The sequence below is a fragment of the Pseudophryne corroboree genome, chromosome 7, assembly GCF_028390025.1.
Source record: "Pseudophryne corroboree isolate aPseCor3 chromosome 7, aPseCor3.hap2, whole genome shotgun sequence".
Classification (NCBI taxonomy): Eukaryota; Metazoa; Chordata; class Amphibia; order Anura; family Myobatrachidae; genus Pseudophryne; species Pseudophryne corroboree.
Window position 1 is genome coordinate 257,730,109 of NC_086450.1, and position 23,719 is coordinate 257,753,827.

Sequence of the window (23,719 nt, forward strand, 5' to 3'; positions counted from 1 at the left end):
AGCCTAAACAACTGATTCTGTTGGTCGTACAGCGTATAAATATTAAGTTACTTATGCGCAGTGCGACTGGACCGCACGTAATTGTGTGCATTAGTTTGTTACCTTGATACCCATTAAAATTTACTGTGGGATCATAAACGCTATTTGTACATTCTAACGTGATTTGTGTAGGTTTTTGTTATTTTAAGGGAGTTTCGCTGTTCACTCAGGAAATCTCCAACAACCAATACTTACTGGGGAGGGTAGCATACTCCCACGCGCTCCAGTAAATAGAGGTTACAAAAGATCCCACGGATTGGATTGGCCAATTGGGGCGCAGAGTGAGTGAAGGCACTAGTGGAACTTTCACCGTCGCCTTACCGCGGGCAACTTGGTTTGTTTTGTAAGAATTTGCTGAGACAGTAATATCTGCAAACAATGGGGGCCAGTTGTTCAAAGAAGGGACGTCCAACAAGGGTTCACGTTGGTAATTGTTGGCCCAAAGGGTCAGCACGGTATATAATGTGTGAAAAATACGGATCACACACACAGGTATTTTGCAAAGAATGGGAACGAATGACAGAGGATGATGGGGAGCAGTTTCCCCGGGTAGGCAGTTTGAACACTGAGGTATTGCAGAATCTAAGAAAAAGGATAGGTCTAATAAAATCTGCAAAGCAGAGGATTAGACATTATGATTGTTTACAGGTATGGCAACAGGAAAGTGAAATACAACAGGAATTAGCTCAGAAAGCAAATTCAAATCCTGGTAGGAGTCTGATAGCAACGGCACCACCACCGTATATAGTAGGGGACAAAGTGGCTGCAGAGAATGACATGCGGGTGTACGATAAGGGTGCACTTAACCAATGTAGTAATGATAAGAGTAAAATGAAAGTTAATGCAAATGTTGAGACTAACGCTAACCCATGCAAGTTGTATCCCATTTTAAACTTCCCCCAGGAATACGACCAGGAAGATGAGCCCACTACGATTTCAGCTCTCTCTCTAGCGGCCACCATAAACGATACTTCAGTGGGCATCACCCAACCAGTAAGATTGGTATCAAAGGCACATAGTTCAGGGACAGGTGAGGTTGTATCTAAAGGTTGCCTTATTGATAGATGGGAAGGACCATATGAAGTCTTATTAACCAGCACAACAGCATTGAAGGTTGCCGAGAGAGAGACTTGGGTCCATTCGTCTCATTGTAAAAAGGTCACTGACCCAGAGAGGTCCCGTGATAAAGAACAGACGGTAGAGGTTGTATCACTAGAGCAGGCCTGGCCAACCTGTGGCTCTCCAGATGTAGTGAAATTACACATCCCAGCATGCCTTGCCACAGTTTTAGCATTCCCTAATAGCAAAACTGTGGCAAGGCATGATGGGACTTGTAGTTTCACAACAGCTGGAGAGCCACAGGTTGGCCAGGCCTGCACTAGAGTGTCTGTTCAGGGAGGATTGAGACGACACCTGAGCGCTGAGAATAACAAGACCGGAAGCTTGTCGAGCCAGATTTCTTTTTCCCATTTGTTATTTTCTCCAGTTCCCACCTCCCTCCTATTTCCTTTCCCCCTTCTTATTTTTCTCCTTTTACTCCTCTAAGATGGACTTGCCCCAAGAGACTGTGATCCGGATTTTCCTGTTGACCATGATGTTGACCAGAGCAGTCTGTTTCGGTGAGAGTACCATGGAGGTCGAGAAAGGATCGGGAATGGGTTCTGATGACCAGGATACAGGCGTAAATTTCCAAGAGCAACATAATCTCCGAGCAAAGGCGAGTATCAGAAAACGATCTGGTAGCATTGACAATAGAAGGAATTGTGAAGGATTGTTAGCTGAAGAGAACTGCATCTGTAGGCATTGTGACAATATAGTTGAGGATGGGTGCATAAAGAAATGTCAGTCCAGTTTTAATGTCCACATGGACCGGCATCCATTGAGTGACTATCACTCCTTAGTGGGTAAAGTGTTAAATCAGACAGACTGTTGGGTATGCTCTCAAGTACCTCAAGGCCATAGCAAATCAGGACTAGTACCATTCCCATTAACTGTAGGAGAGGTACTTGAGCTAAGTGGTGGGAGGCCGGTGGACAAGAGGTTTAATATCTCTAGTCCTCCTAGTTTGAAGCTCCACCAATATCATGTGGATAGGTCTTTAGTATGCTTTAACATTTCCAATCCCCGAAAGCCGGGAAATTGGGAAGTGTCATGGAGTAATTAAACCATGACCTTTTCATACAGACCCGACAGAATGCCCATAGACACAGAACTTATACGCCAGATAGCCGACCATAGGAAATTTTTCCGGTATAGGTACACCTTAGGAAGTAGGACCATGCGAGTTGGAGAGGTATCACCAGGATACTGTGCACAGATAGTACAAACTGATACGTGTACTAGACAGATGGGAGAATTAGGGTTAGGAGATTTCACATGGAAAATTTGTAACATGATAATGTCATACTCTGTCCCATATGTTCTCCCCGATGATGCATATTTCATATGCGGGAGGAAGGCGTATAAGTGGCTTGCCCCAAACTCAGAGGGATTGTGCTATATTGGAAAAGTACTGCCTGAAGTAATGACTGTAACCCATAACAAAATGAAAGATATTCACCGCAGTGCCCAAGCTCCTTATACTCACACTCATTACGAGCACATCGTTAAACGGCACCTGATAGAAAGAACAGAGCATTCGACCTCTGACCTGATCCATTAATCCACCGGGATTCAATTCCTACTCGCGTTAGATATCACTCGTACCGCTAGAGGAGTGATAAATTACAAATATATATCTGCGTTTGCAAATTTATTAGACAATATCACTGAAATGTATGACGACACATTCAGGTACACTGGGAAAGAGTTACAAGCCTACAAAACGGAACTGGTTCAGCATAGGATGATTCTCAATTACCTCACAGCTGTGACAGGCGGGTATTGTGTTACCCTGGCAACTCAATATGGAATCAAGTGCTGATCGTACATTACAAACAGCACGGAGGACCCAGCCGAGTCATAGACCAAAAGATGGATGACATTTTACAATTAAAATGGGAGTTTCGAAGGAAACACAATCTCACACTCGCTACTGTGGGTAATGAGCTGACCAGTTGGGTGTCATGGTTGAACCCACGGAATTGGTTCTCGGGTTTAGGAGAATGGGCCCAAGATATTATTATGGATGTAGGGAAATTTCTTGTGTGTATTCTGGGGGTCGTCATATTGGTTGGCCTGATATTTAGATGCGTTCGGGTTTTAGCGAAGCGTAAAAGCAGTACCAGGGTGATGAGTTTAAGGAGCGAGGACACTGTACTAACAACAACTAATTTGATTTATGACCCAACGATAGAGACAATGTTGTGATGAAAATGTGATTCCACGGTCCATTTCTTTCACCCGTTTCTCCTTTGTTTTCCTCCAAGGTACAAAGACATCCACTTGGAAGAAGAATTTGACAACCTTTTACACAGACCACTGATGGACAATGCCATAGACCCCCAATATCCCTAGTGACTTTAACTTTTACGATAGCCCAATACTTTAAAGATTGTAAGTCTATGGACATTGAGAAAGCTTTTTGCTCAGCATTTATAGCAAAAGCATCGGGAGACTACAGTCAACATGTACATCGAGACAAGACAAGACCTCAATCGGCAAATGTATATTAAACTCACATAGTTTATGACTGCATTTACCATAATTGCTTCTTATCTTCATTTCTACAACCTTCAGGTAATGACACACATAGTCGATAGGGAATATAGACACAGATATCAGCACTCACATACCCCCCCATTCATGTATCATCAACTAAATGTGCTCCCCCATTTGTTGCAACCAAAAGCCGAAAAGAGCTCGGTAAAGTTTGACAGCCCATCCACAGACCCGTCATACGGGATAAGAAGGATTCAAATGTATACTTCGCAATACCTCGAAGCTTGATTTAAAACACGTACGGCACGATGATACATGACCCCTCAAACATGGATTCATACACACATGCTTCTACTATCTCACTAGGTCATACCTTTTTCCCACCTTCCTCTCTTCTCCCTTACCCAACCATAGAAATGCATTTACACATGACATATATTTTTCTCTTTTTGAACTGTTTTAGGAAGTGGCAGTTATTGATGACTGCCAAAGGGTGGACTGTCAAAGTCAGAAAAATATCATGCTACACGTTGCCATATATTCACCTCATGCGCTTGCCCGCTGCACATGCACTTTCGCTGGCGTGCGTGCACATATTCGCAAGTTGCTGACGGCGCCCCTACGGGCGTGCGCTTGAGCGCATGGTATGTGCATTTACGGTAGAGTTTGTGTGCGTCTAGCGGGCGACTCAATCATTAAATAATAAAACCAAATAGTATGTTTTATAGAAAATGTTCCCCTTAGTGATAACTAAGTTTGTTTAATGTGACTTGTTCACGGACGTGGGAATCCCTCTTTACGTGGTACAAAGGGTCTGATTAAGGTTGAACAGTGGTGTCTGGTACCTAACCGAAGAGTATTTTAATAGCAATAATCCGGTGTTGGTTAGGTAAAGATTAATCGCTCCTGCGTGTAGTTATGGCCATTAGTAGTTTCTGGACATTTCATATATTTGCAGTTCATTATCCATGCGGCGGGAATCCGGCGATTCCCTCCCACCTGAGCAGTTTGTAATAGCCACAGCCCACCTGTTCAAATCCACCTATGACCTTTTGTTACAGTGCAGAGAGACATTCCTGTGTCCAATGAACAATTAGATTGTAGAGCCCTTTGTAGTACACTGTATGTTGTGTATATTAGGGTCACTGTCCCCAGACCGGCCAGTACTCTCACTCTTCAACATTTATCTCAGATAATTGGAGGACTGGATTCCGGTTGCGCTTGCGAGTGTTCCCCGTATGGTATGTTTCTCTGTGGCCACTTTGTTACCCGTTTAAATGTTAGTCATTCATTCTTATTTGTTGTATTAGTGTTTGTGATCGTTCGCTATTGTGTATATTTGTTTAGTAATTCTGTTAGATTTTAATGTTAGCCTGTAGTGTATGAACTGGTCACTGTTTTCTTTTCCCATTTACTTAGTTAAATATTGTTAGTAAAGGTGTTGGAACCTTAGCCAGGTATTGAGTGTTTATTACATTACTGAGGGTGATCGGAGCATCTCAATCGCTCAAACAACTAGCTTACAAACCAAGGTTAAACAGCATTATATCATTACAGTATCTAACACTAAGATTTACAGTATAAGCATACTCTGTGTAAGGTATAAAAGGTTATTATCTGTGTGTACGCTAGCCGTGTGTTCAGTACACCCAGCGCAGCGTGTACGTGACTTGCATACCACGTGCAAGGTATTCTTACGCAAATAGCGTACGGAGTGCGTAGCACGTGCACGAGGTTCAGCGGCCATTACGGCTTCACAGTATAGATGTAATAGCTTGTGTTGTAGAGTATAAGAATCAGCTATATCAAACCCACGGTGTTATCAGTGCATCCACCGCCACTGCCTGACATTCTCTCGACCTGGAACAGTACCTGCCCAGCTTCTTGTTGAGGCGGGAAGCCATCATGTCTATGTGAGGAACCCCCCACCAACCGGTTACCTCCTCGAACACCTCCGGGTGGAGGCCCCGCTCTCCTGGATGGAGATAGTGTCTGCTGAGGAAGTCTGCTTCCCACTTGTCTACCCCCGGAATGAAGATTGCCGACATCGCTACAGCGTGCTTTTCTGTCCAGAGGAGTTTTCTTGACACCTCTGACATGGCAGCCCTGCTCTTCGTTCCACCTTGTCGGTTTATATAGGTCACTGTGACCATCTAACAGTGCAAACCTGAGATATGCCTGATGCGGCGACCAAATGGGAATGTGGAGGTACAGTACGCATCCTTGATGTCCAGAGACACCAGGAACTCCCCCTCCGTCAGTCCTGAGATGACAGCTCTCAGAGATTCCAACTTGAATTTGAACTCCTTGAGATAAGAGTTTGAAGACTTTAAGTTCAGAATTGGCCGTACCGAACCACCTGGTTTCGGTACCACGAAAAGGTTTGAATAACAACCTTTGTTCCACAGCTGAGGCGGACCTGGAACAATGACCTCTGACACAGTCAATTTTCGGATAGCCTCTAGAAGAATTGTTCTGTCTGCCAGCTGAGCTTGAAGAAACAGTGAGGTGGGAGATTTTGAAACTCCAGTCTATACCCCCTGGACACAATATCCAGCATCCTCCAGTCTGTACCCCCTGGACACAATATCCAGCATCCTGGGGTCCAGGCCACACGACACCCAGACATGACTGAAATGACGGAGTCTAACCCCACCTGACCTTCTTCAGGGCCTAGCTGTCCACCGTCATGCGGAGGACTTAGGGGTATCAGAAGTAGGCCTCTGGCTTTGAGAACCTGCGGGAGAAGGTTTCTTTCCTTTTGCCCGACCGCCTCTGAAGGTGTTCGAAGGCTTGTTCTTACTAGGCCACGCGGGCCGAAAGGACAGTGACGTGGTTGATGAAAAAGGCTTCTTCGTAGCCGACGCAGCTGAGGGGAGAAGAGGAGACTTACCCGCGGTAGCCGTGGCAGTCCACGCATCCAGCACCTCCCCAAAGAGAGCATGACCTTGTATCGTAGGCCCTCCATACACTTCCTGGATTCCGCGTCCGCAGACCATTGGCGCAGCCAGAGACCCCTGCGAGCAGAGATTGACATGGAGTAGATCTCTGCAGCCATGGAATACAGATCGTTCATGGATTCTACCAGGGGCCCTGCAGAATCCTGTATGTTACGTAGGAACAATGCAACGTCACTTTCATACCATTGTAATCAATTACTCAAGTAACGTGTCAACTTTACTACAGCTTTAGAAATCCATACACGGGAAATGGTAGGTCAACGCCCCTGGATTTGAGCCTAGTGTCAATCCCACGATCAGCCGGGTCCTTGAACGCGGAAGATCCTGGTACTGACAAAATTGACAGTCTGGACACAAAAGGTCCAAATTTATTCTATCCCCCTCCCAGGATATTACAAAACAGAGTCTAATACAAGAGACTCAGGGAAGGGCAGTGTAGCTTTCATATCGTCAGTGACATAAGGCCCACAGAAATATAAAAACATACATAGCTAATGGCCTCCCCCATGAACTGCACCCCCTGCAAGGGGCACTGTTCTCCAGTAATGGGAGCTGTAGATGTAAAACGGAGCTGAACTCCACTGAGAAGAAGCTCCGCCCACCGAAGATGGCGCGTCTTCCCACGCAACTTCTATACAGTCCGAGCACTGAGGATTCCGTCGCTAGCCTGGGGATTCAGTCCCCGGTTAGCGTACGTATACTGAGGAATCAGTCGTTAGTCTGGGGATTCCACCTGCTAGCGACTGTGACCATTATTGGATATGCAGACGCTGGTTCAGCAGCTTGATTACTTTTCTGTGTATAATTAAATGGATTCCTCCTGAGAGGGAACAACTTCAATAGCATATGTCACCGAGTCCCTAGACATGGCAGTGAAAGGTATTGAACACCCACATACACAGCTTCCCCCAAAGCATGGCAGAGAGACACAGAGATTGGAGCCAACCCACACACAGCACTATAACAAGAATAGGGAAACCCTAAATGAGCGCTGACTATGTCCCTTAATAGGTGATAGTCTTTACACAGCCTCCCCTCTACAACCCCCTGTACCGTACAGATAGCTGGAGGTGCTCTGGAGGGACTGTTCATCCACTTGCATCGTGTTGGCAGGCGGGAAAATGGCGCTGAACGCTGCTGGGTCCGCTCTGAGGAGAAGCTCCGCCCGCCCCAATGGCGCTGTCTTCCCGCTCTTTGTAGATTATACTGGCCTGAGGATTTTGTGCTGGCTGAGATCCGCAGACCCCGACAGGCTTGTTTTGGTCAGAGTAGGGTCAGGTGCTGGCTCAGGGCGCCCCTCACACCGCCGCACCGCAGTACAGCTGAGTCGTCCGGAAGCGCGGTTAATACAGCGATCCTAATCTGAAGCCACCCTCTTCACACTGCCCCCCCCCCCCCGCTTGTAAGGGGGGACAGTGACTCACTCGCCACACTTCAGCTCTGCAAGGGGGTGGCGGCTGGCTGGGGTGAGCATTCCCCTCTGGCGCGGAGCGGTCTATCCCCTCTGGAGCTCAATGTCCAGTCAGCGGAGTCAGTGGCTCAAAACTCTGCAGGGCAGACACTGCTCCCCCCCTCAGTCCCTCGATGCAGGCAGGCTGTTGCCAGCAGCCTCCTGTAAAAAAAATAAACTCTAAAATAAAACTTTTCCAGGAAAGCTCTGTAGAGCTCCCCTAGCTGTGACCGGCTCCTCCAGGCACATTTTCTAAACTGAGTCTGGTAGGAGGGGCATAGAGGGAGGAGCCAGCCCACACTCAAACTCTTAAAGTGCTAATGGCTCCTGGTGGACCCGTCTATACCCCATGGTACTAATATGGACCCCAGCATCCTCTAGGTCGTAAGAGAAATAAAAATGTACAATGGAGATCTGAAAACATGCACCAGCACTGACATAAGTTACATACAATGCAGAGTATTCAATTTAACTGCAATGGGCACTGATATCAACTACAAAACTCTATGGAAGAGGCTGGTACGATGCAGCGCTATGTATAATCTGCTATGGGGTAGAGATAATAAGATTTTACTCACCGGTAAATCTATTTCTCGTAGTCCGTAGTGGATGCTGGGAACTCCGTAAGGACCATGGGGAATAGCGGCTCCGCAGGAAACTGGGCACAACTAAGAAAGCTTTAGGACTACCTGGTGTGCACTGGCTCCTCCATCTATGACCCTCCTCCAGACCTCAGTTAGGATACTGTGCCCGGAAGAGCTGACACAATAAGGAAAGGATTTGGAATCCCGGGTAAGACTCATACCAGCCACACCAATCACACCGTATAACTCGTGATACTATACCCAGTTAACAGTATGAAATATAACTGAGCCTCTCAACAGATGGCTCAACAATAACGCTTTAGTTAAACAATAACTATATACAAGTATTGCAGACAATCCGCACTTGGGATGGGCGCCCAGCATCCACTACGGACTACGAGAAATAGATTTACCGGTGAGAAAAATCTTATTTTCTCTAACGTCCTAAGTGGATGCTGGGAACTCCGTAAGGACCATGGGGATTATACCAAAGCTCCCAAACGGGCGGGAGAGTGCGGATGACTCTGCAGCATCGAATGAGTGAACTCTAGGTCCTCCTCAGCCAGGGTATCAAACTTGTAGAATTTTGCAAATGTGGTTGACCCTGACCAAGTAGCTGCTCGGCAAAGTTGTAAAGCCGAGACCCCTCGGGCAGCCGCCCAAGAGCCCACCTTCCTCGTGGAATGGGCTTTCACGGATCTAGGATGCGGCAATCCAGCCGCAGAATGTGCAAGCTGAATCGTACTACAGATCCAGCGAGCAATAGTCTGCTTTGAAGCAGGAGCACCCAGCTTGTTGGGTGCATACAGGATAAATAGCGAGTCAGTTTTCTTGACTCCAGCCGTTCTGCCTACTAGCTGTCCTGGAAACATAAATTTTGAGGGCCCTGACTACGTCCAGCAACTTGGAATCCTCCAAGTCTTTAGTAGCCGCAGGCACCACAATAGGTTGGTTCAAATGAAAAGCTGATACCACCTTAGGAAGAAATTGGGGACGAGTCCTCAATTCCGCCCTATCCATATGGAAAATCAGATAAGGGCTTTTACATGACAAAGCCGCCAATTCTGACACACGCCTGGCCGAAGCCAAGGCCAACAGCATGACCACTTTCCACGTGAGATATTTTAGTTCCACGGTTTTAAGTGGCTCAAACCAATGTGACTTTAGGAAATCCAACACCACGTTGAGATCCCAAGGTGCCACTGGAGGCACAAACGGGGGCTGAATATGCAGCACTCCCTTAACAAATGTCTGAACTTCAGGTAGTGAAGCCAGTTCTTTCTGGAAGAAAATCGATAGAGCCGAAATCTGGACCTTAATGGAACCCAATTTTAGGACCATAGTCACCCCTGACTGTAGGAAGTGCAGAAAACGGCCCAGCTGAAATTCCTCTGTTGAGGCCTTCCTGGCCTCACACCAAGCAACATATTTCCGCCATATACGGTGATAATGGTTTGCGGTCACTTCTTTCCTAGCTTTCATCAGCGTAGGGATGACTTCCTCCGGAATGCCCATTTCCTTCAGGATCCGGCGTTCAACCGCCATGCCATCAAACGCAGCCGCGGTAAGTCTTGGAACAGACAGGGCCCCTGCTGCAGCAGGTCCTGTCTGATCGGCAGAGGCCATGGGTCCTCTGAGATCAATTCTTGAAGTTCTGGGTACCAAGCTCTTCTTGGCCAATCCGGAACAATGAGTATATTTCTTACTCCTCCTCTTCTTATTATCCTCAGTACCTTGGGTATGAGAGGAAGAGGAGGGAACACATAAACCGACTGGTACACCCACGGTGTCACTAGAGCGACCACAGCTATCGCCTGAGGGTCCCTTGACCTGGCGCAATATTTTTCTAGCTTTTTGTTGAGGCGGGACGCCATCATGTCCACCTGTGGCCTTTCCCAACGGTTTGCAATCAGCTGGAAGACTTCTGGATGTAGTCCCCACTCTCCCGGGTGGAGGTTGTGCCTGCTGAGGAAGTCTGCTTCCCAGTTGTCCACTCCCGGAATGAACACTGCTGACCGTGCTAACACGTGATTTTCCGCCCATCGGAGAATCCCTGTGGCTTCTGCCATCGCCATCCTGCTTCTTGTGCCGCCCTGTCGGTTTACATGGGCGACCGCCGTGATGTTGTCTGACTGGATCAGTACCGGCTGGTTTTAAAGCAGGGGTCTTGCCTGACTTAGGGCATTGTAAATGGCCCTTAGCTCCAGAACATTAATGTGTAGGGTCATCTCATGGCTTGACCAGAGTCCTTGGAAGTTTCTTCCTTGTGTGACTGCCCCCCAGCCTCGAAGGCTGGCATCCGTGGTCACCAGGACCCAGTCCTGTATGCCGAATCTGCGGCGCTCCAGAAGATGAGCACTCTGCAGCCACCACAGTAGAGACACCCTGGTCCTTGCAGACAGGGTTATCAGCCGATGCATCTGAAGATGCGATCCGGACCACTTGCATGGAACCTTCCGAATGGAATTGCTTCGTAAGAAGCTACCATCTTTCCCAGGACTCGCGTGCAGTGGTGCACCGACACCTGTTTTGGTTTTAGGAGGTCTCTTACTAGAGATGACAACTCCATGGCCTTCTCCTCCGGGAGAAATACCTTTTTTCTGTTCTGTGTCCAGAACCATTCCCAGGAACAGTAGACGCGTCGTAGGAACCAGCTGCGACTTTGGAATATTCAGAATCCAGCCATGCTGTTGTAGCACTTCCCGAGATAGTGCTATTCCGACCAACAACTGCTCCCTGGACCTCGCCTTTATAAGGAGATCGTCCACGTACGGGATTTATAACTCCCTTTCCTCGAAGGAGTATCATCATTTCGGCCATTACCTTAGTAAATACCCTCGGTGCCGTGGACAGACCCAACGGCAGCGTCTGGAATTGGTAATGACAGTCCTGTACCACAAATCCTGAGGTACTCCTGGTGAGGAGGGTAAATGGGGACATGCAGGTAAGCACCCTTGATGTCCAGTGATACCATGTAATCCCCTTCGTCCAGGCTTGCAATAACCGCCCTGAGCGATTCCATTTTGAACTTGAACCTTCTTATATAAGTGTTCAAGTATTTAAATTTTAAAATGTGTCTCACCAAACCGTCCGGCTTCGGTACCACAAACATTGTGGAATAGTAACCTCGTCCTTGTTGAAGGAGGGGTACCTTGACTATCACCTGCTGAGAATACAGCTTGTGAATTGGGAGCTGTCGGCAAGGCCGATTTGAGGAAACGGCGGGGGGGGAGACGTCTCGAATTCCAGCTTGTACCCCTGAGATACCACTTGTAGAATCCAGGGATCCACCCGTGAGCGAGCCCACTGGTCGCTGAAGTTCTTGAGACGGGCCCCAACCGCACCTGGCTCCGCCTGTGGAGCCCCAGAGTCATGCGGTGGGCTTATAGGAAGCGGGGGAAGATTTTTGATCCTGGGAACTGGCTGTCTGGTACAGCTTTTTTCCTTCTTCCCTCGTCTCTGTACAGAAAGGAAGCGCCTTTGACCCGCTTGCTTTTCTGAGACTGAAAGGACTGTACCTGATAATACGGTACTTTGAGGTAAAAAATTTTTACTTCCCAGCTGATGCTGTGGATACGAGGTCCGAGAGACCCTCTTTTAGAATCAGCATCACCTGTCCACTGCCGGGTCCATAATACACTCCTGGCAGAAATGGACATTGCATTAATTCTGGATGCCAGCCGGCAAATCTCCCTCTGTGCATCCCTCATATATAAGACGACGTCTTTAATATGCTCTATGGTTAGCAAAATAGTATCCCTGTCGAGGGTAAATATTATCTGACAGGGTATCAGACCACGCTGCAGCAGCACTACACCTGAGGCAATTGCAGGTCTCAATATAGTACCTGAGTGTGTATATACAAACTTCAGGATAGCCTCCTGCTTTTTATCAGCAGGCTCCTTCAAGGTGGCCGTATCCTGAGACGGCAGTGCCACTTTTTTTTTTTTTTTTTTTTTACAAACGTGTGCGCGCCTTATCCACCCTAGGGAATGTCTCCCAACGTAACCTGTCCTCTGGCGGGAAAGGGTATGCCATCAGTAACTTTTTAGAATTACCAGTTTCTTATCAGGGGAAACCCACGCTTCTTCACACACTTCACTCAACTCATCTGATGGGGGAACAAAACACTGGCTGCTTTTTCTCCCCAAACATAAAACCCTTTTTTAGTGGTACTAGGGTTAATATCAGAAATGTGTAACACATTTTTCATTGCCGAAATCATGCAACGGATGTCCCTAGTGGATTATGTATATATATCTCAACATCGTCGACACTGGAGCAGACTCAGTGTCGACATCTGTGTCTGCCATCTGAGGTAGCGGGCGTTTTTGAGCCCCTGATGGCCTTTGAGACGCCTGGGCAGGCGCGGGCTGAGAAGCCGGCTGTCCCACGGCTGTCACGTCATCCAGCCTTTTATGTAAAGGAGTTGACACTGTCGGTTAATACCTTCCACATATCCATCCACTCTGGTGTCGGCCCCGCAGGGGGTGACATCCCATTTATCGGCACCTGCTCCGCCTCCACATAAGCCTTCTCATCAAACCAGTCGACACAGCCGTACTGACACACCACATACACACAGGGAATGCTCTGAGGACAGGACCCCACAAAGTCCTTTGGGGAGACAGAGAGAGAGTATGCCAGCACACACCACAGCGCTATTTAATCAGGGATTTACACTAACTGAACGTGATTTATCCCTATAGCTGCTTTATATACAGTTTTTGCGCCTAAATTTAGTGCCCCCCCTCTCTTTTTAACCCTTTGAGCCAGGAAACTACAGGGGATAGCCTGGGGAGCCGTCTTCCAGCTGCACTGTGAAGAGAAAATGGTGCCAGTGTGCTGAGGGAGATAGCACCGCCCCTTTTTCGGCGGACTTCTCCCGCTTTTTTATATTTATATCTGGCAGAGGATTTTACACATATATAGTCTTAATGACTATATTATGTGTTTATTTTGCCAGCAATGTACTTTTATTGCAGCCCAGGGCGTCCCCCCCCCCCCCCCAGTGCCCTGCACCCATCAGTGACCGGAGTGTGTGGTGTGCATGGGGAGCAATGGCGCACAGCTGCAGTGCTGTGCGCTACCTTGATGAAGACCGAAGTCTTCTGCCGCCGATTTCCAGGAACGTCTTCTTGCTTCTGGCTCTGTAAGGGGGACGGCGGTGCGGCTCCGGGACCGGACGACCGAGGCTGGGCCTGTGTTCGATCCCTCTGGAGCTAATTGTGTCCAGTAGCCTAGAAGCCCAAGCTAGCTGCAAACAGGTAGGTTCGCTTCTCTCCCCTTAGTCCCACGTAGCAGTGAGTCTGTTGCCAGCAGATCTCACTAAAAAATAAAAAACCTAAACTATACTTTCTTTTCTAGGAGCTCAGGAGAGCCCCTAGTGTGCATCCAGCTCGGCCGGCACAAGATTCTAACTGAGGTCTGGAGGAGGGTCATAGAGGGAGGAGCCAGTGCACACCAGGTAGTCCTAAAGCTTTCTTAGTTGTGCCCAGTCTCCTGCGGAGCCGCTATTCCCCATGGTCCTTACGGAGTTCCCAGCATCCACTTTTGCAGAACTCTGCAAAAGTGTTTGAACCCGACCAAGTAGCTGCTCGGCAAAGCAGTAATGCCGAGACCCCTCGGGCAGCCGCCCAAGAAGAGACCACCTTCCTTGTGGAATGGGCTTTTACTGATTTAGGCAGCGGCAATCCAGACGCAGAATGAGCCTGCTGAATCGTGTTACAGATCCAGCGAGCAATAGTTTGCTTTGAAGCAGGAGCACCCAGCTTGTTGGATGCATACAGGATAAACAGCGAGTCAGTTTTCTTGACTCCAGCCGTTCTGCCTACATAAATCTTCAAAGCCCTGACTACATCTAGTAACTTGGAATCCTCCAAGTCACGAGTAGCCACAGGCACCACAATAGGTTGGTTCAAATGAACAGATGACACCACCTTTGGCAGAAATTGCGGACGAGTCCGTAATTCTGCCCTGTCCATATGGAAAACCAGATAGGTTCTTTTACATGACAAAAGCTGCAACTTCTGACACACGCCTAGCAGAAGCTAAGGCCAATAGCATGACCACGTGAGATATTTTAACTCCACGGTCGTAAGCGGCTCAAACCAGTGAGATTTCAGGAAACGCAACACCACGTTAAGATCCCAAGGTGCCACTGGTGGCACAAAAGGGGGCTGAATATGCAGCACTCCCTTTACAAACGTCTGAACTTCAGCTATTTTTTTTTTTTTTTTGAAAGAAAATGGATAGGGTCGAAATCTGGACCTTAATGGACCCCAATTCTAGGCCCAAAGTCACTCCCGACTGTAGGAAGTGAAGGAAACGGCCCAGCTGGAATTCCTCTGTAGAGGCTTTCCTGGCCTCACACCCAGCAACATATTTTCGTCGTATACGGTGATAATGTTTAGCCGTCACGTCCTTCCTAGACTTTATCAGAGTAGGAATAACCTCATCCGGAATCCCTTTATTCTACTAGGATCCGGCGTCCAACCGCCATGGCGTCAAACGCAGCTGCGGTAAGTCTTGGAACATACAAGGTCCCTGCAGCAACAGATCCTGCCTTAGAGACAGAGGCCATGGGTCCTCTGTGAGCATTTCTTGCAGCTCTGGATACCAAGTCCTTCTTGGCCAATCCGGAACAATGAATATTGTTCTCACTCCTCTTTTCCTTATGATTCTCAGCACCTTGGGTAACAGAGGAAGAGGAGGAAACACAAACAGACTGGAACATCTACGGTGTCACCAGTGCGTCTACAGCTATCGCCTGAGAGTATCTTGTCCTGGCGTAATACCACTATCTTTTTGTTGAGGCGGGATGCCATCATGTCCACCTGTGGCAGTTCCCACCGACCTACAATCTGCGTGAAGACTTCTTGATGAAGTCCCCACTCTCCCGGGTGGAAGTCGTGCCTGCTGAGGAAGTCCACTTCCCAGTTGTCCACTCCCGAAATGAACACTGCTGACTATGCGCTTATGTGATTTTCCGCCAAGCGAAGAATTCTGGTGGCTTCTACCATCGCCACCCTGCTCCTTGTGCCGCCTTGGCGGTTTACATGAGCCACTGCGGTGATATTGTCTTACTGAATCAGAACCGGTTGGTCGCGAAGCAGGGTCTCCGCTTGACTTAGGGCGCTGTATATGGCCCTTAGTTTCAGGATATTGATGTGAAGGCAAGTCTCCTGCCTTGACCACAGTCCATGGAAATTTCTTCCCTGTGTGACTGCCCCTCACCCTCAGAGGCTTGCATCCGTGGTCACTAGGACCCAGTCCTGAATGCCGAAACTGCGACCTTCGAGAAGGTGAGCACTCTGCAGCCACCACAGTAGAGACACCCTAGCTCTGGGGGATAGGTATGATGCCACCCTCCTTCCCAGGACTCGAGTGCAGTGATGCACTGACACCTGTTTTGGTTTTAATAGATTCCTGACCAGTGTCACAAGCTCCTGAGCTCTCTCTATCGGGAGATAAACCCTTTTCTGGTCCGTGTCTAGGATCATGCCTAGGAGAGGCAGATGAGCTGTAAGAACCCACTGCGACTTTGGAATATATAGAATCCAGCCGTGCTGCCGTTACACTTCCAGAGAAAGTGATACGCTGTTCAGCAACTGCTCTCTTGATCTCGCTTTTATGAGGAGATTGTCCAAGTACGTGATAATAGTGACACCTTGCTTCCGCAGGAGCACCATCATTTCCTCCATTACCTTGGTGAATATTCTCAAGGCCGTGGAGAGACCAAACGGCAACGTCTGAAATTGGTAATGACAATCCCGTACCGCAATTCTGAGGTACGCCTGATGAGGTGGATAAATGGGGACATGAAGGTATGCATCCTTTATGTCCCAAGTCACCATAAAATCTCCCCCTTTTCAGGCTTGCAATGACCGCTCTTAGCGATTCCATCTTGAACTTGAACCTATTCAGGTATATGTTCAGGGATTTTAAATTCAATATGGGTCTGACCGAACCATCTGGTTTCGGGACTACAACATGGTCGAATAATAACCCCCTCCTTGCTGAAGGAGGGGAACCTTGACCACCACCTGTTGAAGATACAATTTGTGAATTGCAGTTAACACTGTTTCCCTCTCGTGGGGGGAAGCCGGCAGGGCCGTCGGTGAGGGGGCAACTTCTCAAAGTCCAGCTTGTATCCCTGAGACACAATATCTATAGCCCAGGGATCTAACAGGGAGTGAACCCACTTGTGGCTGAACTTACGAAGGCGTGCCCCCACCGGGCCTAGCTCCGCCTGTGGAGCCCCAGCGACATGCGGTGGATTTTTGCAGAGGCCGGGGAGGACTTCTGTTCCTGGGAACTAGCTGTGTTGTGCAGCTTCTTTCCTCAGCCCCTGCCTCTGGCAAGAAAGGACGCACCTCGGACTTTGTTTCTTTATTCGAAAGGCTGCATTTGATAATGTCGTGCTTTCCTAGGCTGTGCAGGAATATAAGGCAAAATATCAGAATTACCAGCTATAGCTGTGGAGACCAGGTCTGAGAACCCTTCTCCCCTCAATCCTCAGCCTTCCATATCCCTCTTAAGTCGGCATCATCTATCCAGTGCATATTCTACAGGACACGTCAAGCAGAAATCAACATAGCTTTGACTATAGGACCCAGTATACGCATGTCCCTTTGGGCATGTTTTATATATACATATCTCTTAAGACAGCATCTTTAATATATATATATATATATATATATATATATACACACATACACACACACACACACTAGGGTCTCAATCTCTGCTGATAAGGTACCTGTCCACACTGCCACAGCGCTATAAACCCATGCCGACACAATTGCCGGTCTGAGTAGTGTACCAGAATGTGCACGCTATCTGCAGGATCCCTAAGAATAGCTAGGGCTACCTTCTGGGCAAACGTGACACCCTAGGGGAAGATTCCCATCACATCCTGGCCCTAGTGGGGAAAGGATACTGCCTGAGAATTCTTTGTGGGAAGATGCAGTCTCTTGTCTGGAGATTCCCGCTCTTTTTCATCATGAGAGGAGGGAAATTTACCTCAGCTTTCTTCCCCTTAACATGTGTACCCTTGTGTCAGGGACAAATGAGTCATCAGTGATATGCAAATCATCTTTTATTACAATAATCATATATTGAATAATTTTCTGCCATTCTGGCTGTAATTTTGCATTATCGTAGTCGACACTGGAGTCAATCTCCGTGTCGATATCAGTGTTTATTATTTTGGATAGTGAGCATTGTGAGACTCTGCAAGTCTCTGTGCCATAGGGACAGACATGTGTAGATTACCTGTCTGTTCTCTAATCTTTTGTGTAATAAATTCACCTTAGCACTTACACATATCCAAACAGGTGTCGGCGTTGTCGACGGAGACACCCTATCTCACACAAAATCTATCTCCTCCTTAGGGGAGCCTTTTACCTCAGACATGTCGACACACACGTACAGACACATTACACACACAGGGGATGCTCTATTTGAAGACCGTTCCCTCACAAGGCCCTTTGGAGAGACAGAGAGAGAGAGTATGCCAGCACACACCCCAGCGCTATATGACCCAGGAATCACACAGTAACTTAGTGTTAACCCAGTAGCTGCTGTATATATTGTTTTTACGCCAATTTTATGTGCCCCCCTCTCTTTTTCACCCTCTCCATCGTGCTTCTGCAGGGGAGAGCCTGGGGAGCTTCCTCTCGGCGGAGCTGTGGAGAGAAAATGGCGCTGGTGACTGCTGAGGAAGAAGGCCCCGCCCCCCCAGCGGCGGGCTGCTGTCCCGCGATTTTGTGTAAAAATAATGGCGGGGGCTCATGCATATAACAGTGTCCAACTGTATATATGCTGCTTTTGCTAGGAGGTACTTAATTGCTGCCCAGGGCGCCCCCCCTGCGCCCTGCACCCTACAGTGACCGGAGTGTGTGGGTGTAGTGCGGGCGCAATGGCGCACAGCTGCAGTGCTGTGCGCTACCTCGTATGAAGACAGGAGTCTTCTGCCGCCGATTTTGACGTCTTCTTGCTTCAACCCGCCGGCTTCTGTCTTCTGGCTCTGCGAGGGGGACGGCGGCGTGGCTCCGGGAACGGACGACAAGGTCAGGTCCTGTGTTCGATCCCCCTGGAGCTAATGGTGTCCAGTAGCCTAAGAAGCGCAACCTAGCCGCAGTTAGTAGGTTTGCTTTTCTCCCCTCAGTCCCACGTAGCAGAGTCTGTTGCCAGCAGAAGCTCTCTGAAAATAAAAAACCTAACTAAAATACTTTCTTATTAGCAAACTCAGGAGAGCTCACTAAAATGCACCCAGCTCTGTCCGGGCACAGATTCTGAGGTCTGGAGGAGGGACATAGAGGGAGGAGCCAGTGCACACCAGTAGTACTAAATATTTCTTAGAGTGCCCAGTCTCCTGCGGAGCCCGTCTATTCCCCATGGTCCTTACGGAGTCCCCAGCATCCACTAGGACGTTAGAGAAATACAGGGAGATTCAGCCCACCGTTCCCAGAGACCTGTAGAGTTCAGATATGGCTGCCCAGTGTCTCTACATGATGGAAAGTGCAGCCCAGGGCTGGGAGAGAACAGTGGAATGGCGCCCAGGGCTGGAGAAGAGCACTGACCTCCTCGGTGTTGAAATTCACCACTGCTTCTCCTGGCCAGCAAGGGTCTCCAACGCTAGTGTACATTATAGCCCTGGTGGTCTAGTGTGGCATCAGGAACACTTAATGGTCCGGGAACTCATCAGCGCCACCCGCTGTCTCTCGGGACTGGCGGTATATGGACTGAGCTATATGCGAGTCCCGCAAACAGGAACCCACCTTACCTGTCCCCTAGCATTATCAAGTTGCAGTCATGGGAGCCCACGTGCCTCTGCTAGTGGAAGTTGTTGCCAGGGGTCCCCCCAAAATCGGACAAAAAATAGTGTTTCTAATCGTGATTAGGTATACTATTCAGGCGCAAATATTTTTTTTTTTTTAATCACTTAATAAAGAAATAATGAAAATGAATAAAGACACCTTTTAGGACAATTGATGTGCAGCTCCCAATAGATAATCTGCAGTTATCGATAAAGTTGCCAATACAATAAAAGAAAGAGTGCAAGTAATAAAAATAGAAAACACATTTAAATTTAATTTAAAAAATTGAAAGCATCTAATGATGACCAAAATAAAAAATGTATATGGATTGTAAAAGTGCTATAAGGTGCAGTCCCGCTAATTTGCAAAGTATAAATTCATTATGCAAAATTCAGTTCCAGCTGGCCAGCTTATAGTAGGAATCACAGTTAAAAAGTATGTAAGTTATAATAGATCTCATTAGGATATTTTCAATACTGCTCAATATCCCAATGAGATCTTTAATTGTATATTTTCATTAAAGCATACAATGAGTACTTGCAACAATTTAAAACACATCAACATCTATATCTAGTAACGAAGTGGCAGCAGTGATATTCGGACTATTAAATCATCTGGGGAGCAGGAGCACGCAGCCATTAGGGGCTGAGACCAATATAGAGACACCCATGATATATATCAAGCTATGATGATATAGTCAATAAAGCACTAATGTCCCGGAGCAAACCATATATTTGAATTAACCCATATAGGAAAGAACGTGATTATTCCTACACAAAGTATAATATGGTAGGGGGTGTTTGAAGACAGAGAGCACCAGGAATCCTGGAAGATTTATAATAGTGAGTTACTCGGGAATGCTGTACTCCTATTGAGTATATGTTATCCAAGGGAATACTACCCATAAGAATATAGCACCTCGATAAAACATAAGTGTATTTGAATTAGCATTTACAATAATTTGAAAACACACCACCACATATATTCATTAACCAAGCCAAGTAACACCAATATATACACCTGGCGCTGTCACAGAGTGAGAGCAGCTGATCTCGGGGAACTGATCCCAATTTCCCCAAAATGTAAAAAACCAAACAACCAAATAAGACAGCGCTTCTCACTTTGTATGAATTAACTTTCTTTTACTTTTAAATATACACAATTAATACAGTAAGATACCGGCCAGTATCAATATACACATAATATTAAAAAATACAATGAAAACCAATTGTTTAAAGTAATTCCGAAAACTAAGGAATTTTATTTAAAGCGCATTGGTATTATCAGATTACCATCCATATATATTATGGCATAATCCCAATGAAGCTCTAAACAATCAGTTTGACTAGACTTTCATTTTCAAAACAATTTTTAACCATACACAATCTGATTGTTAGACCCACGTCTAACTAATTCAAGGTGTTAATCAAGCAAGCAGCAGATGGTTACTAATAAAAGTCCGCATATGCAAGGAATAAGATGTGGTTTTTAGCCAGAAATGAGTCTCCAAACGCGTTTCTCCGCCTACCCTCCGGTCTCAGCGGCTTCCTCAGTGAGGAAGCCGCTGAGACCGGTGGGTAGGCGGAGAAACGCGTTTGAAGACTCATTTCTGGCTAAAAACCACATCTTATTACCTATAGCATCACTGAAGATCCAGCTGCTGGTAATACGGAGGAGAGGCACCTGCAAAGAACACGCTGCACAGGTCTTCCATTATCCACTATAATCCTTGGATGAGGCTGCAATGCCCACAACATAATTAGGAGAGGTACAAATCTGGGTACATAGCTTATTGTACTCTAAAGTGGATTTGGGACTGTAGTGTTCAATTTGCCATTCATTCAACTGTTTTGGGACTAGCTGATCTTAAATGCCAGCATATTACTAACAACCTACAAAGTATACTAAAAAACTGCCTATTAGTATGGATGGATTCTAAAGCAATTATCTCTGCTTTCAAATCACTCGTTTGCTTGACATCTGATTCCTTGCATATGCGGACTTTTATTAGTAACCATCTGCTGCTTGCTTAATCACTCGCCTGTTTTAACATCTGATTCCTTGCATGTGCGGACTATATTATTAACCATCTGCTGCTTGCTTGATTAACACCTTGAATTAGTTAGATGTGGGTCTAACAATCAGATTGTGTATGGTTAAAAATTGTTTTGAAAATGAAAGTCTAGTCAAACTGATTGTTTGTTTAGAGCTTCATTGGGATTATGCCATAATATATATGGATGGTAATCTGATAATACCAATGCGCTTTAAATAAAAATTCCTTAGTTTTCGGAATTACTTTAAACAATTGTTTTTATTGTATTTTTTAATATTATGTGTATATTGATACTGGCCGGTATCTTACTGTATTAATTGTGTATATTTAAAAGTAAAAGAAAGTTAATTCATACAAAGTGAGAAGCGCTGTCTTATTTGGTTGTTTGGTTTATTCATTAACCAAGTGGTAACAGTGATACCTGCACCACTAAAATTATTTGGGGCTCAGTGAACAATACACCTGTATTAACCGACAAGGGATAAAACGTAATTACTCTTACCTATTAACCAACATGGTAGTGGGTGTTCTACTGCAGTAATTACCAAAATCACAGGAGGGTTTATAATAGTGGAATACTCAGGACCACTGCGACTATTGAGCACAGGTAACTCTGGGGAACATAACCCATAAGTTTATAGCGTCTCAACAGAGACAGATCAATACTCTTGTGAATTTAATGACTAATATGGGATACAATAGAACATGAGCAAGAAGTGACCACAATGATGATCAACCTACCCGAATAGGTACACAATAGATTGGATACTACTCCTTTGATCTAAATATTATTTAGAAATTGATATATTGATAAAATATCATCCATTGACATCTAGTGCGCAGAACATATTTTAACCACAGATTTCTATCTTTTCACTATCTCTATCTTTTTTTTTTTTTTTTTTTTATATATTCGCTGATTTTATTACCTAACTGATGAATTGAAAGTTATATTTTAATATTGTTTGTAACAGTGCATCACTATAAGGCAACTTGAATCTCTATCTTCTACTGTACCCATTTTGTCTGTGATAGCACTCCCCTAATGTGTTAAGTAGATATTTCTTTCAATACGGAATAATGGGGGCTCTCACATTGATATAGACACACCTGTGCGACTTATATCTATATAGCACATACCCAAAGTTAACCCTGTGGAGAACATGGACCCCGAAGAAGAGATTGAAAAAATAGAAGGTACACTATACTTAGACTTCAGCATAACATAATGTAAACCCTCAAGTGGAATATGGCTCAAGTGGAATATGGCTCAAGTGGAATATGGCAAGTAGCCAGTGGAGTACATCCCTACAGCAGTAAACCAAGTAATTGTGCATCAATTTATACAAACCTTCTACAGAAAAGATCAGATCTGCAACTGTATCATGATGCCAGTGTAGGGTAGAATAAGTATATTCTTTTCGGCAGTTGAATTTTCTCCTACAAAGAATAGGCAACAACTGTGCATAAATAAACATATAACATTATTACAAATATTTGACATCTATGTACTACAGTAGTGATAAAAACGTCACATTATGTGTCAAGGCTTAAGGCAAACAAATCTAAAATTTCCTGAGTGTGTAATTAGTATTCATAACAGCTTTTCTTATTGCCACATATAATAGGAGAAACAAAATATCAAGATTGCAGCCGTCATCCATTTGTTTACAGCTCTCCTAGCAGTCTCGCAACATACTGGAAAGTACCAGAACGTTTAAGACCGTCACCACAGCTTAACTGCTACTGCACTTGATTATGTTATATCATGCATAGAAAGACCAATCAAGGTTTCGTTTCCATTATAACCTTATTTGGCAACTCGTATCCATGCTTTGTCTAGTTTTTGCTATATAAGTGATCCCGACAGCCTGAATCCCGGTGGCGAGCGCAGCGTCCCCTTGCGAGCCGTGAACACCAAAACAAAAAAATGCAAACACACCCTTTTATAGACACCAACTATAAAATAAACACATATAATGTATATATACACACACATATATATATATATATATATATATATGTAGAATACAATGTTTCAGTGCCAATTTTAATTAAGCATTTTCTGCCTTATTAAAATCGGCATTGAAACGTTGTATTCTACACTGCCTAGCCGAGTCTCATTGTGTGAGACACCTGGAGTGCCACGTCTGCTGTTTGTCTGTGTCCTTGAATACGGAGGCAACCGGTGCAGAGCATGTGGATAA

At 46.0% G+C, this 23,719-nt stretch overlaps 1 protein-coding gene across 4 annotated transcripts in view; it reads right to left on the minus strand.

The window, feature by feature from the left end:
• WDR75 (WD repeat domain 75) overlaps positions 1–23,719 on the minus strand; it is a 1,043,598-nt gene that overhangs the window by 669,585 nt on the left and 350,294 nt on the right. For all 4 annotated transcript variants that reach the window (XM_063934110.1, XM_063934109.1, XM_063934108.1 and 1 more), the window contains exon 8: positions 22,864–22,952. In XM_063934110.1, coding sequence (XP_063790180.1) covers positions 22,864–22,952 — 89 coding nt within the window. The remainder of the gene's footprint in view (positions 1–22,863; positions 22,953–23,719) is intronic.